This window comes from Thamnophis sirtalis, unplaced genomic scaffold (genome assembly GCF_051295495.1).
Source record: "Thamnophis sirtalis isolate CommonGarterSnake01/CBP01778 unplaced genomic scaffold, rThaSir2_p1.2 scaffold_3, whole genome shotgun sequence".
Classification (NCBI taxonomy): domain Eukaryota; kingdom Metazoa; phylum Chordata; class Lepidosauria; order Squamata; family Natricidae; genus Thamnophis; species Thamnophis sirtalis.
In genome coordinates, this window is record NW_028261383.1 from 17,790,385 (window position 1) to 17,804,859 (window position 14,475).

The 14,475-nt window shown below is 45.3% G+C and overlaps 1 protein-coding gene across 1 annotated transcript in view; it reads right to left on the reverse strand.

Annotated features, from left to right (window-relative positions):
• Positions 1 to 14,475, reverse strand: part of LOC106551353 (uncharacterized) — a 49,025-nt gene that overhangs the window by 24,978 nt on the left and 9,572 nt on the right. The window contains exons 5-6 of the mRNA XM_087711598.1: positions 12,562 to 12,688; positions 10,069 to 11,399 (exon numbers count right to left, since the gene is read on the reverse strand). Coding sequence (XP_087567724.1) covers positions 10,069 to 11,399; positions 12,562 to 12,688 — 1,458 coding nt within the window. The remainder of the gene's footprint in view (positions 1 to 10,068; positions 11,400 to 12,561; positions 12,689 to 14,475) is intronic.

The window sequence follows — 14,475 nt, forward strand, 5'->3', positions numbered from 1 at the left end:
TCTGCCTGGAGTCATTTGAAGACAAGAGGCAGCCACATAAAATAACATTTCATAAACATATGTCCACCCTTCGACACTGCAGTTATGCTTCATACCAATTTGGAATTTTTTTCCTTTTCTAATACTTTTCCATTCAACATTTTCATTTTCACTTCTCTTTCGCATTCTATCCATTTCCCCCTCAGGATTTGCTCTTGGTGCTTCCATCAAAATAACATTCCTTTCCATTTATCTCTGGTCCTTCCATTTTCACCATTTTGCGGAACAAAACACACAACTTTGCTGCTACCACCTGGCTTTCCAAAAGAAAGACCATCTCAGATGGCTGGCAGCATGGGAAGTGAAGCTACAGGCTAGGTTAGCAGCTTGTGCCACAGGCAGTGTTGTCTTCTGAGCAACCTCATGGTCACCCTGGACACACATGAGCCATGATGACAACTCACAATAGAATTCCAATAGAATTCAATAGAATTCCAGTAGAACTCACAGTAGAATTCCAATAGAACTCACAATAGAATTCCAATAGAACTCACAATAGAATTCCAGTGGAACTCACAATAGAATTCCAGTAGAACTCACAATAGAATTCCAGTGGAACTCACAATAGAATTCCAGTAGAACTCACAATAGAATTCCAGTGGAACTCACAATAGAATTCCAATAGAACTCACAATAGAATTCCAATAGAACTCAACAGAATTCCAGTAGAACTCACAGTAGAATTCCAATAGAACTCACAATAGAATTCCAATAGAACTCACAATAGAATTCCAATAGAACTCACAGTAGAATTCCAATAGAACTCACAATAGAATTCCAATAGAACTCACAGTAGAATTCCAATAGAACTCACAATAGAATTCCAGTGGAACTCACAATAGAATTCCAGTAGAACTCACAATAGAATTCCAGTGGAACTCACAATAGAATTCCAGTAGAACTCACAATAGAATTCCAGTGGAACACAATAGAATTCCAATAGAACTCACAATAGAATTCCAATAGAACTCAACAGAATTCCAATAGAACTCAATAGAATTCCAATAGAACTCAATAGAATTCCAGTAGAACTCACAGTAGAATTCCAATAGAACTCACAATAGAATTCCAATAGAACTCACAATAGAATTCCAATAGAACTCACAGTAGAATTCCAATAGAACTCACAATAGAATTCCAATAGAACTCACAATAGAATTCCAATAGAACTCACAATAGAATTCCAATAGAACTCACAGTAGAATTCCAATAGAACTCACAATAGAATTCCAATAGAACTCACAATAGAATTCCAGTGGAACTCACAATAGAATTCCAATAGAACTCAATAGAATTCCAGTAGAACTCACAACAGAATTCCAATAGAACTCACAATAGAATTCCAGTAGAACTCACAATAGAATTCCAATAGAACTCAATAGAATTCCAGTAGAACTCACAATAGAATTCCAGTGGAACTCACAATGGAATTCCAGTAGAACTCACAATAGAATTCCAATAGAACTCATAATGGAATTCCAGTAGAACTCACAATAGAACTCCAATAGAACTCACAATAGAATTCCAGTAGAACTCACAATAGAATTCCAGTAGAACTCACAATAGAATTCCAGTAGAACTCACAATAGAATTCCAGTAGAACTCACAATAGAATTCCAGTAGAACTCACAATAGAATTTCAATAGAACTCAATAGAATTCCAGTAGAACTCACAATAGAATTCAATAGAACTCAATAGAATTCCAGTAGAACTCACAATAGAATTCCAATAGAACTCAATAGAATTCCAGTAGAACTCACAATAGAATTCCAATAGAACTCAATAGAATTCCAGTAGAACTCACAATAGAATTCCAGTAGAACTCACAATAGAATTTCAATAGAACTGAATAGAATTCCAATAGAACTCACAATAGAAATCCAGTAGAACTCACAATAGAATTCGAGGAGAACTCACAATAGAATTCCAGTAGAACTCACAACAGAATTCTAATAGAACTCAATAGAACTCCCTATTCCATCAGGCTTAAAGGTTTGGGCTTGGACAATCTGGAGCCTGAGGTATGATCTAAGCACAGTACACAAAAATTGTCTGTTACAACGTCTTACCTGTCAACAATTTCTTCAGCTTCAACCTCAATAATACACAGGCAAATAGTCGATACAAACTCAAAGTAAACCGCTCTAAACTCGATTGCAGAAAATATGACTTTAGCAACAGAGTGGTCAACGCCTGTTACATCCTCAAACCTCCGCAGCTTCAACCTTCAACTGCCTACCGTGGACCTCACCCCATTCCTAAGAGGTCCATAAAAGGGGTCTTGCATAAGCGCACCAGCGTCCTTACAGTCCCTTTCCCGCTGTCCCCATTTATTTGTATGCATTTCTTTCATTCATGTCCATGTTTATATTTATACCTGCTATCTTGTCCATATTTGGCAAACGAAATGCAAATATAAAACCCCAATCTTTGCTATACCTGACGATTGATCCCATTTATGAGGATCATGAATGCGAGGGCTAGTACTGATGATGTTACTTAGTTTGAGTAATGAAACATCTGGAGAGCACCAAGGGCCTTTCACCCACAGATCTTCTCCTTTATTGACGTGTGACAGAGATTCTCAGTCATCCAGGTCAGGGGTCTCCAACCTTGGCAACTTTAAGACTTGTGGACTACAACACCCAGAGTTCCTCAGCCAGCAAAGCTGGCTGAGGAACTCTGGGAGTTGTAGTCCACAAGTCTTAAAGTTGCCAAGGTTGGAGACCCCTGATCCAGGTCATGGTTGTCCCAAAGGTGCTTCTCCCCCCCCCCAAAAAAGGCAACGGGACTGTGTTTTCTTTGAAGAGGTGTCACTTCTCATCCAAGACGCTTCTTCAGCTCCCCCACCATCCTAGTCAGAGCTGAAGAAGCGTCTTGGATGAGAAGCGAAACGCCTTCAAAGAAAAAACAAGAATGTCCAGTTGACTCTTGGGGGGAGGGGAATAGCACCCTTGGGACATCCACTTCCTCAATTCTTAATAGCTAGGGAAGGGGGGAAGCACCACGAGGTGATCCTCCCCATGGGAACAAAGGCAGGGAGCAACCGGCTCATCTTCCTCTCCCCCCCCCCCACCCAAAGCATGCACAGTCAAGAGCGGGATTGGGGGGGGCGGGGTCGTCTCCCCCTCCCTCCCAGCCTCCGGGATTTGGAGTTCGGCAATGCCTTTTGGGGGACCCCAGGTCTTTCCCTCTTGCTACCGGAGCGTTTGGGAGGGGGAGACCGCACTTTCCCCCTTTCCTTGCAAGGACTGGCCGGGGAGGGTCTGCCTAGGGCTGGAAGGGGGGGTTGTCCTCTCCCCCGGGGGGAGGGTCTGTGTCGCGGGATCCCCTCCTGCCAACCTCCCCCTCCCCATCTCGATTCCCAGGGCTCAACTCACAGCTGGTCCAAACCTTCCAGCTGGACTCGGTGCGGAGCATGCGCAGTGGCGTTCGACGGCGAGCGAGCGCCCCCTGGTGGGTCCTAACGACAACCGCACATCTCTTGGCGCGATCGCGGCGGGGAAACTTAGAGGCCATCCAGACCGCCCTCCGTTTAGGGCACGATGTCAGTTTAATGTCATTTTGGGAGCCCACCGGTTGCACCCCTGGGACAAACTTCCCTGGCCCCCATCCGTTGGCTCTTCACGTCTTGGTGAATCCCTTTTACCTCCTGTTCTCATGTATGCATCCGAACTAGTCTGTGTTGTTCCTCTGTGTCATGTATGTGGGTATATATATATAATTTTGTATTTATTTATTTAGTCATGTTTACGTAGAGTAAAATTGGAGGTGGTGACTCTTTTAAGAGCTGTATGCAACGAAATTTCATTTTTAATGTATGCCAATTAGTGTATATTCAAAGTAACAAAGTTATTCTATTCCATTAATTTTATTCTATTCTAATAAGATTTTTATATATTGCGGCAATGTTTTCTTCTGCATTTGGTTCAATGTCTGTAAAGCCACTTAAGAGTAGCGCTCGACAAAATGGGTAGCATTTAATTTTGATAAATATCCAGGAATTGAGGCTGGGGCTCCTGCCATGTACATCCCCAGATGTTCCCCTCAAATGTTCACCCAGAAATCAGGGAGCAGCAGGGCTGTTGCTAGCCTCTATGGAAACACTCATTCCCCCCAACTAATACATATGTAACCAACTAATGAATATTTAACACCGGCCACCAGATTTTAATTTGGGATAAGTCAAAAGAGGAAAATGTCTATGGAGAATCTCCATTATCCAAGTCATGGTTGTCCCAAAAGTGCTTTTCCCCCCCAAAGAGGCAACTGGACTTTCTAGTTTCTTTCTTTGAAGACATTTCACTTCTCACCCAAGAAGCTTCCTCTGCTCTGACCTTCCCCACCATCCAGTCAGAGTGGAAGAAGCTTCTGGGATGAGAAGCGAAACTTCTTCAAAGAAAGAAACCAGAAAATCCAGTTGCCTCTTAAAAAAAAGCCCCTTTGGGTCGAAAGAGAAAACTGATAAACACATGCTGGCAAATCTTCATTAAACTTGATCCAAACCGAGTGTAAAGATAAGTGGAGATATTCATCCTGAAACCACAGTTTGATTGTCTTATTTTTTTATTTAATACTGGTTTATTTCTGTGCTGGAAGAAGCTGCTCTTGGAGCTATCTTAAGGGCGCTGCTGGTTCCCATTAAAGAAAGCAACTTTGATTAAAGAATTGCAACTTTCCCCCAATTCTCCGCAGGTTTATACATGAAGCTGCTTTCAGTCTCGGCATCTTCCCGCAATCTTCCCAGCTCTCTTTCTTTTCCTTTTTCAGGATTTCAGCATATAGAATGAGTAGAGTAGAATATAGAATAAAATAGAATTCAATTCTTTATTGGCGAAGTGTGATTAGAAACACAAGGAATTCATCTTTGGTGAATAAGCTCTCAGTGGACATACAATACTGAGGGATCATTTTGATAGCCATTGTAAAACGGCATTCATCATAAAACATAAATGGAGAAGAGCCTTATGGAGAAGATTTAAGGAGTTTCTTCTTCATTCTCTCGTTTGACAGGTTGACATCCTAGCTTTTTTTTTAAATCCCCACCAATTCCAGGGTGTCCTCTGCCACGCCTTGGTTGGGTCTCCTCTTTTTCAGCTGTAGAAAAGCCTCCATCCTTTTTGGAAGGAGATTAAACTCCTTCCCTCCTCACTTGGGAGCCCAAGTGATGCACCTCGATTTCTGCACACCGTTTAATGTTCCTGCTTGAGTTTGCAAAAGTTTGGGATCTTCGTTCCCCCCCTGTATGCAAAAGGAATCCGGAGTCTCCCCCGCCTCCCAGAAGTGGGAAGAACTGACGCGGATTTCACGTCCTCCATCCCTCTCTTTGTCTCCGTTCCCACAAGGCGGCTCTGCACGTGTCTGGGGGGCGGCTCCCGAAGTACCCGACTTCTCGTGCGAAAACGAAACGGTTACAGCGAGCGAGCGCGGAGTCCTAGAGGGGCCAGGTGTTCGGCGAGGTCCGTTGTGAGGCGCGCATGCTCAGTCTGCCCTCCGTGCGAGGGGGTCGCCTCCTCCCGTTGTAGTTACTGTAGGGGGAAACCAGCAGGGGAGGGAAGGGGGAGGGAGGGAGGGGGAGAGAGAGAGAGAGAGATATCACGTGGGCTTGGCGACCCAATGGCGGGAGAGAAGCTCCTGTCAGGTTTGGGCGGGAAAGGAATCGTTGGTTCTCGAATCTTCCTCCTGCCTCTGAGGGAATCTCCTGGTGGCCTTTATTCGTGTCCCGTCGGAGAAGAGACTTGGGAGTCCTTGGTCGTCACAAATATTTGTCCTTTTAAGTGATCTCTTAAACATTTCATTGGGTTCATCTCTCACACACAAATGCATGTGTGCGTGCATCCACACAGCCTGGGCTTGAGGCCAAAAGCCAAGAGAAAAGTGTTAAAACCCCTGGCAACCTCCTGGGCCCTGACAAGATTGTCTCCTGGAAATAGATTTATGGGGGTTGCACTTCCTCTCAGACCCCAGAAATCCTTTGGTGGCATCTAAGTGTCCTAAGATTTGGAACCTTGGAAAAAGTTCAGAGAAGAGCAACTAAAACATGAAGAACTGCTGCAGGATTTGGATTTGGCTAGTGGGTGTCAAACTCACGTCATGTGTGACGTTTCATGACATTTTTCCCATTCGCGGAGCTTGGGAAAACTTGAAATTGTAAAAAGAGAAACGATTAGAGTCAACATAGACATCCTTGGCATCAATGAGTTACACTGGAGAGGCAGTATCCCCATAAAGATCAGACAAGTTTATGGTTTATTTTTCTGGAAACGATATCATCAGGCAAGAAAGAGTTGCTTTCTGCATAAGGAAACAAGTGACTAAATGTGTTGAGAATCAGAGCATACAGCAATCACGTAATCTCGATCCAAATTCTCAGCAAGACATTCAACACCATCTTATGACAAATCTACACTCCAACTGTAGACTCAAATGATGATGAAATTGAACTTTTTCCCCCAATAAGCTTCAATGTACTCTCAAGCAAATATCAAAAGAAATGTATTTTATAAGTTATGGGTGATTTCAATGCAAAATAGGCTAAGCAGAAGAATAGTAGGCAGGTTAGAGCTAGGTGAACGGAACGAAGCTGGTTATTGCCTAGCCCTAGTCTCTGCAATTTGCCGAATGTTTTTGCCCATCAAAATTTGGATGTTTGACAACTAACTCGTATAGAAGATGGTTGCAGAATCCCAGGATCATGTAATCACTATTTACGACCTTCTGATAAAGTCAATGGGGAAGCCAGATTCACTTAACGATTATGCTACTAACTTAACAACTGCAGTGAAGCACTTAGCAATAGCAATTAGACTTATATACCACTTCATAGGACTTTCAGCCCTCTCTAAGCGGTTTACAGAGTCAGCATATTGCCCCCACAGTCTGGGTCCTCATTTCACCCACTTCGGAAGGATGGAAGGCTGAGTCAACCTTGAGCCGGTGAGATTAGAACCGCTGAACTGCAGATAACAGTCAGCTGAAGTGGCCTGCAGTACTGCACCCTAACCACTGTGCCACTCGGCTCTTGACAACTGTGGCAAGAAAAGTGGTAAAATAAGGCAAAACTCACTTGTCTTACTTAGTAATAGAAATTTTGGGCTCAATTGTGGTCGAACGTTGAGGTTGTAAATTACAACAGTTCACTTAGCTACAGTTCAAAGTTACGACATCCTTCCAAAAGTACTTATGACAGAGTCCTGAATTTATGCATGTTGCAGCACCACGGCAGTTGTTCACTTTTATAACTGACTGAAGAGACACTGCAACATTCCCCCTGCCTATTCCCACCACCCACAGGGATCTAACAGGCACTGGCCCTGCTATAATAGCCCACTGGCTCCTCCCCACACCAAAGGCTCAGTTACCTTTCAAAGATCCAGGGTTCCGGAACAGGCTGACCATTCCTCTCTCCTCAAGCAAGCTGTTTCCTCTCCAGACTCTGCTGTGGGGTTTGCATGGCAGTGTGATTTCTTTGCCTGCTCCTAGTACTCCAAAAACAGTGGTGAGAGCAGAGGCTGGGTAGGATTAGTGTGCCCTGCTCAGCCTGGCTGACTCACCAAGACTGCTGTGCAAGAGCCGAGGTGGCACAGTGGTTAGGGTGCAGTACTGCAGGCCACTTCAGCTGACCAGCTGATCTGCAATTCAGCAGTTCTAATCTCACCGGCTTAAGGTTGACTCAGCCTTCCATCTTTCCAAAGTGGGTGAAATGAGGACCCAGACTGTGGGGGCGATATGCTGAGTCTGTAAACCGCTTAGAGAGGGCTGAAAGCCCTATGAAGTGGTATATAAGTCTAACTGCTATTGCTATTTTCAAAGGGATAGAAGGCTTCAAATGAGCAATCTCGTAGACAAAGAAACCATGGCAGAGAGGCGACAGCTTACTTGATCATCCAGATCAGTGGTGGGTTCCGGATCCTGGTCCAACTGGTATGGTTGAAACGGGCTTGGCGACGTCCACATGGACGCCCACGGCCGGTCATGTGTCGTACTGTCCAGCGATGCTCCAGCTGCTCAGCAAAGTGTTGTGCAGGCTCCAGGGGCAGCTCATTCCAAAGGCAAAGCGGTCCCACAGAGAAGGCTCTATCCCTGGGGTTCACCAGCTGACACTGCCTGGCCGACGGCATCTCTGTGAGATCGCACTGTATGGCTCCAGAGCACCTTGACTCCAGAACAGGCTCCTCCTGTTCCTCTGCCTCACTGATGTCCGACTCTGGAGGCTCCAAAGGCAGCACATGTCCCAGATGGCCCTGGCCCCCTCTCTGCCTCCAATGCAGAGCCCTCATCCAAGCCTTCCCCAGACTCTAGGACTGGCCCATGTTCCTCCCCAGTCCAATTCTGCTGCCAGCTCCGCGGACCATAACACTCAGTGACATACTTCATATGCACTTAACGACCTGAACATTCGATTAGCAGATGCATTGAGTAAAGGAGGGGGATCATGTTCACTTAACATGATCCAATTAACTAATCCTCAGGTTACAAATGTAATTGGCAGGCTCTATTACATTCATAACTTGAGGATTATCTGCACTTGGTTACACAGGCAGGAAATACAGCTTTTTGCATGAAAATAGATAAAAGCAGAAGTTGCTACAATGTTGTTGCTCACCAAGTATATTTAGAAAGAAGTACCAGTATATTTAGCAATCCTATTGCACCGTTTCTGGTTTGCTGTCATGCCTGCCCTAAGATAACAAGTAACATGCTATTACAATTCATTTATTTCCTTTAATTTTAAATGCAAGAATCTTGATCATCACAATCCTGTTCTACAGACAAGACAAAAAAAACAAGACTAGAACAGTTAATTCTACTTTATTATAAGGCTTTATTAACATAATTTTGCAAGTCTGGAGGTAGAAACTTCCTGCTGCCAATATTTATTGCTTGATCAAGTAGGGCAGATCCTTTTTAAAGTTTCTTTCTCTGACTTCCAAGCCACAGGGGGCGCCTTTCTTTGTTGTCTGATTGATACCTTTAATGGTTTCATATCACAGTGGATTCGTTTACGGGAATTAAGGACACTTCAATTCCAAAAGGCAACTCCCCGACTTCCCTTTATTTATTTTTATTTAGTTATTGATTTGCATCCCAACTTCATTATTTTTAGATAGCAGAAGACATTACTCGCACCTAATACACCTCCCTCTTCTTATTTTCCCACAAGAGCCTGTGAGGTGATTTGGGCTGAGAGTGAATGGCCCAAGACCACTCAGCTGGCTTTTAAACCTAGGATAGAACTAGAACATACAATCACCTGCTTTCTAACCTGGTGCCTTAACCAAGAGACCATATAGGCTGTTTTGGGGGACTAAGTTGCTTGCTCCACCTGAAGTTCTTTCCACACATCGTGCATTTATATTTTTCCCACTCTGTGATTCCTGTTATGAGAAGTAGTCTGTTTTGCAAAATTCCTTTTTCACATAGAGAATATTTCTAGATAGGAAGTTCATAGTGGGGACATATAACTTGGATTTGAAATCCCAATTTTAAGGGACACCCCCCCCCCAAGATCACATGATTACACTTTGGGTAACAAGCTTGCATTTATAACCATTTGCACTGTCTCATTGTCATCTGCTAAAAACCTGAGATGCCAAAACTTCACTCAATGAACTATTTGTTCACTGAAAAACTGGCATTTGCTTAAGCACAGATTCTATTAAGGACTACAGTGATTCACTTAATGACCACTGCAAAAAGTTGTAAAATCAGGTTGACACATGACCCATTCACTTTATGACTGTGATGGGCCGACTCCATTATGGTTGTAATTCAAGAATTATTTCTAGTTGCTTCTCTGTGTGAACCCTTTTACCACAAGTAAGGTGACTACTTTTCCTGAAATTCTTCCTCTACTCCATGCATTGATAGGGTTTCTCTCCCGTATGGATCTTTTTATGAAAATTAAGTGAACTTTTATTACGAAAATTATTTCCACATTCCATGCATTTATAGGGGGTCTCTCCTGTATGGATCCTCTTATGACAAGTAAGGGAACTGTTATGACTAAAAGTCTTCCCACATTGAACACACTGAAATGGTTTCTCTCCTGTGTGAATCTTTTTATGGGAACTAAGGCTACTGGTTGTGCTGAAGTTCTTCCCACATTCTATGCATTGATAGGGTTTCTCCCCTGTGTGAACTCTTTTATGGTTAGTACAATCACGTCTTGTAGTGAAGTTCTTCCCACATTCTATGCATTGATAAGGTTTCTCTCCTGTGTGAAACTTTTTATGGAAACTGAGATACCTGCTTGTCCTGAACTTCTTCCCACATTCTATGCATTGATAGGGTTTCTCTCCTGTGTGGACCCTTTTATGGGAATTACGATCACTTCTTGTGCTGAAGCTCTTCCCGCATTCTATGCATTGATAGGGTTTCTCTCCCGTGTGAACCCTTTTATGGGAAGTACAATCACGTCTTGTCCTGAAGTTCTTCCCACATTCTATGCAGTGATAGGGTTTCTCTCCTGTGTGAACCCTTTTATGGGAATTGAGATCACCACTTGTCCTGAACGTCTTCCCACATTCTATACATTGATAGGGTTTCTCCCCTGTGTGAACCCTTTTATGGGAATTAAGATCACCGCTTCTCCTGAAGTTCTTCCCACAATCTATGCATTGATAGGGTTTCTTTCCTGTGTGGATACTTTTATGGGAACTAAGGTTACTGCTTCTGCTGAAGTTCTTCCCACATTCTAAGCATTGATAGGGTTTCTCTCCTGTGTGAACCCTTTTATGGGAATGGAGATCACCACTTGTCCTGAAGTTCTTCCCACATTCTATGCAATGATAGGGTTTCTCTCCTGTGTGAACCCTTTTATGGGAATTAAGATCACTGCTTGTCCTGAAGTTCTTCCCACATTCTATGCATTGATAGGATTTCTTTCCCGTGTAGATACTTTTATGAGGAATAAAGCAACTCTTCATACTGAAGCTTTTTCCACAGTCTACACACATATAAGGCTTTTCTCCTGAATGGATCATTTTATCGGTGGTTAAATTATTAGTCCGTCTAAAGCTCTTTCCACAGTTCACACATTTATATAGCTTCTCCACTGCATGGACCACTCTACTGGATAAAATATTATTACTACTGAAGCTCTTTTCAATTTTGAGGTTATTGCTACTTGTATGAAAATGTCCTGTGCTGTTTCCTTTAGAATTATGTTGGATCAGGAAGTGATCTGTTTCTGCACATTTGAGAATGGATGTTTCTTTCCAATTGCAAGATTGGTTTTTCTCATATCTTCTTCTTCTCCACTTATTTGGGTTTTTCTCTTCTGGTTTGTCAACATTGATAATTTGTGGTGGCACTATACTGCGCTTTGGGCAATTGTCATTCTTCTGCTCATCAACTCCTTGAGGAGGAAGAAAAAGAAATCAGAAATTTGATCACATATAGTTTACTATCCCTATGCCAGTCCCTAGCCCAGTGATGGCGAACCTCTTTCTTATGGCGTGCCAAAATTGTCTGCGTGTGCTATTGCACGTGTCCACACCAGTTCATTCCTCCCCACCCACCTGTGTGTGCCCCCCGCATGCGCGCATGACCCCGCTCCAGGCTCTGGAGGCTTTCCTGAAGCCTGGGGAGGGCAAAAACAGCCTCCCCCAGGCCTCCAGAGCCCCTCCAAATCCCTTCAGGAAAGCCTCTGGAGGCTGAGGATGGCGAAAAACTTTTAGTAGCCTTGCAACTCTTTTAAATTAATATAGGTAAATGATGGCATGAGGGGAAAACCTGTCCTAGTGGCTAGCTGTTTTGGCATACAATATCAATGTCCCATGGGAGCAAATTGAAACTATATACCGTGTTTCCCCGAAAATACGACCTGTCCTGAAACTAATGCCTTTCCACATTTTTTGCGTGGGCAAAAATATAAGCCCACCCCCGAAAATAAGCCCCCTGGACAACCCCTCCCCGCCAGGCAGAGCACTGCTCATCGACCTAGCGGTATCCCGAAAGCGGCAAGTTGCGGGAGCCGGGGCGGGGGGAAGGCTCTCACGTTGCTTGGCATCTTCGGGATACCGCTAGGTTGGGGAGTGGTGCTCTAGCTGGCTGGAGGGGGGAGTTGCCAGGCAGCTGCTCCCTTGCGAGTGGGCTCCCAAAGAGCTGGGCACAGCCTCAGGGGCGAAGCAGCTTGGCACATTAGGGATACACCCTAGGTCAGTGCATGGAGTTCTGCCCGGCTGGAGAGGGGTGTTGCATGAGCGCCTGTTCCGCCCCCAGCAAGCATGCCTCCCAGCCTCACCATGCCCTGGCCCAGCTCTCCCTGCAGCTCAGTACTGACACAGAGCCCAAGCAGCATCTCAAGACAGCCTATCAATCCTTTCAAGACCCCTATCAGGCCAATTCTAAATGAAACTGTAGTACTTGGAACACTGTGGAGAACTGGAATTAATATACGATAAAAAGATGAAAGATAAGAAATCACTTTAACAAGATCTGCACAGATCTCCGAAGCTGTAAATAAGCTGTCTATTGACTCCTCAATCCTCAATTTTTTTCTCCAGAGGAATCCTTACCTAAAGAGGCCAGAATGCTAGACATTTCCAACAGGATTTCTTGGTGCAGGGCTTTTTGGCTGGGATCCAGCAGCAACCACTCTTCACTGGTGAAATCAACGGACACCTCCTCGAAGGACACAGGACCCTGAACAAGGAAGAATCCCGGAGATCAGACTTGACAGAATGAAGGCAAATATATGTGTCCCGGGATAATGTTGCAGGATCCAATCTGAGTCAGTCACCGGAACCAGAATTTATTCTTCCAAACTCTAGAACTCGTGTTGGAGCCCATCCTCAGAGAACATCTCACTCTACAGAATATGTGCACTGGACTGTTCTATGCGATATCCAATGCACACGTTCTGAAGAGACAAAAGTACCCTGAAGATAGGCTCCAGCACAAGTCTGAAAGCTTGGGGAAATAAACCTCTGGTCCCGGTGACTGACGCAGATTGGATCCTGTAGACCAGAGGTGTCAAACTCAAGACCCACAGGCCACATCCAGCCCATGATGTGGCTACAGCCAGCCAGCGAGGTTGCCTTTGAGACACGCAAAGGATTGGCGTCTGGCGCCTCTGGTGCTAATCTATAACTTGATAGCTGCCATCCGGGCCAGAACATGGTCAGCCTTAGATCTGCAGGGCACCCCTGGAGCTGGCAAGGAACTGTCCTGCTGTCTCTCCCAGCCCCCTGGACGCTTACCGCCTCCTGTGGGGGCAGGGCTGAAGCTGTTGTGTTTCCCTCCCAAGAATTTGGCCAGTATTCCATCACTCAGGCTGGGGGGTGAAAATTTACGCTCCTCAGACAGGGGACGCAACTTGGGAGTCTTCCTGGACCCACAGCTGACCTTAGAACATCACCTGTTGGCTGTGACCAGGGGGGCATTTGCCCAGGTTCGCCTGGTGCACCAGTTGCGCCCCTACCTGAACCGGGAGGCACTCGCGACAGTCACTCATGCCCTCGTGACCTCAAGACTGGACTACTGCAATGCGCTCTACATGGGGCAGCCTTTGAAGAGTATTCGGAGACTACAACTCGTCCAGAATGCAGCCGCGCGAGCGATTGTGGGTGCACCTCGGTACACCCACGTTACACCTATCCTCCGCGAGCTGCACTGGTTACCGATCGGTCTCCGGATACGCTTCAAAGTGCTAGTCGTAACTTATAAAGCCCTTCATGGTATTGGACCTGGGTACTTGAGAGACCGCCTTCTGCCAATTACCTCCCACAGACCCGTTAGATCGCACAGGGTCGGCCTCCTCCGGGTTCCGTCTACCAGCCAATGTCATCAGGCTACTACCCGGGGGAGGGCCTTCTCTGTTGCAGCTCCGGCCCTTTGGAATGAACTCCCCGCAGAGATTCGGACCCTCACCCCTCTCCAGGCCTTCCGGAAAGCTGTCAAAACCTGGCTGTGCCGGCAGGCCTGGGGTTGATGAGTTCCCCTCCCCTCTCGACTTGTATGGCCGTATGACTCTTGTGTATTTTAATTATATGTATTGTGTTTGTATCCCCTTTCCCCTTTTGAGTTGTTCGCCGCCCTGAGTCCCTCCCGGAGAAGGGCGGCATACAAATAAATTAAATCTGAATCTGAATCTGGCTCCAGCTCCAGGGCTGCCCTATAGCTCTAAGGCTGACCGTGTTCCAGACTGGATGACAGCCATCGAGGAGTGGGTTCCGTCATTCACTATTGCCGGTTTGTTTGTGGACACTCTGCATGCATGCGCTTGATGCACGCAATGTGCACATGTGCAGAGCAATAAAAATTGCTCTCCGCATGTGCAGAAGCAAAAAACAAGATGGTGGCGCCTACAGTGCTGCCAGGAGAACTGGTTTGGAGGCATGGCAGGCTTGAGTCGCTGTCGGTTCCAGGAATCCAGGCCGCCAAACTACTACCAGTTCATCTAAATCAGTCCGAACCGGTAGGAACCCATC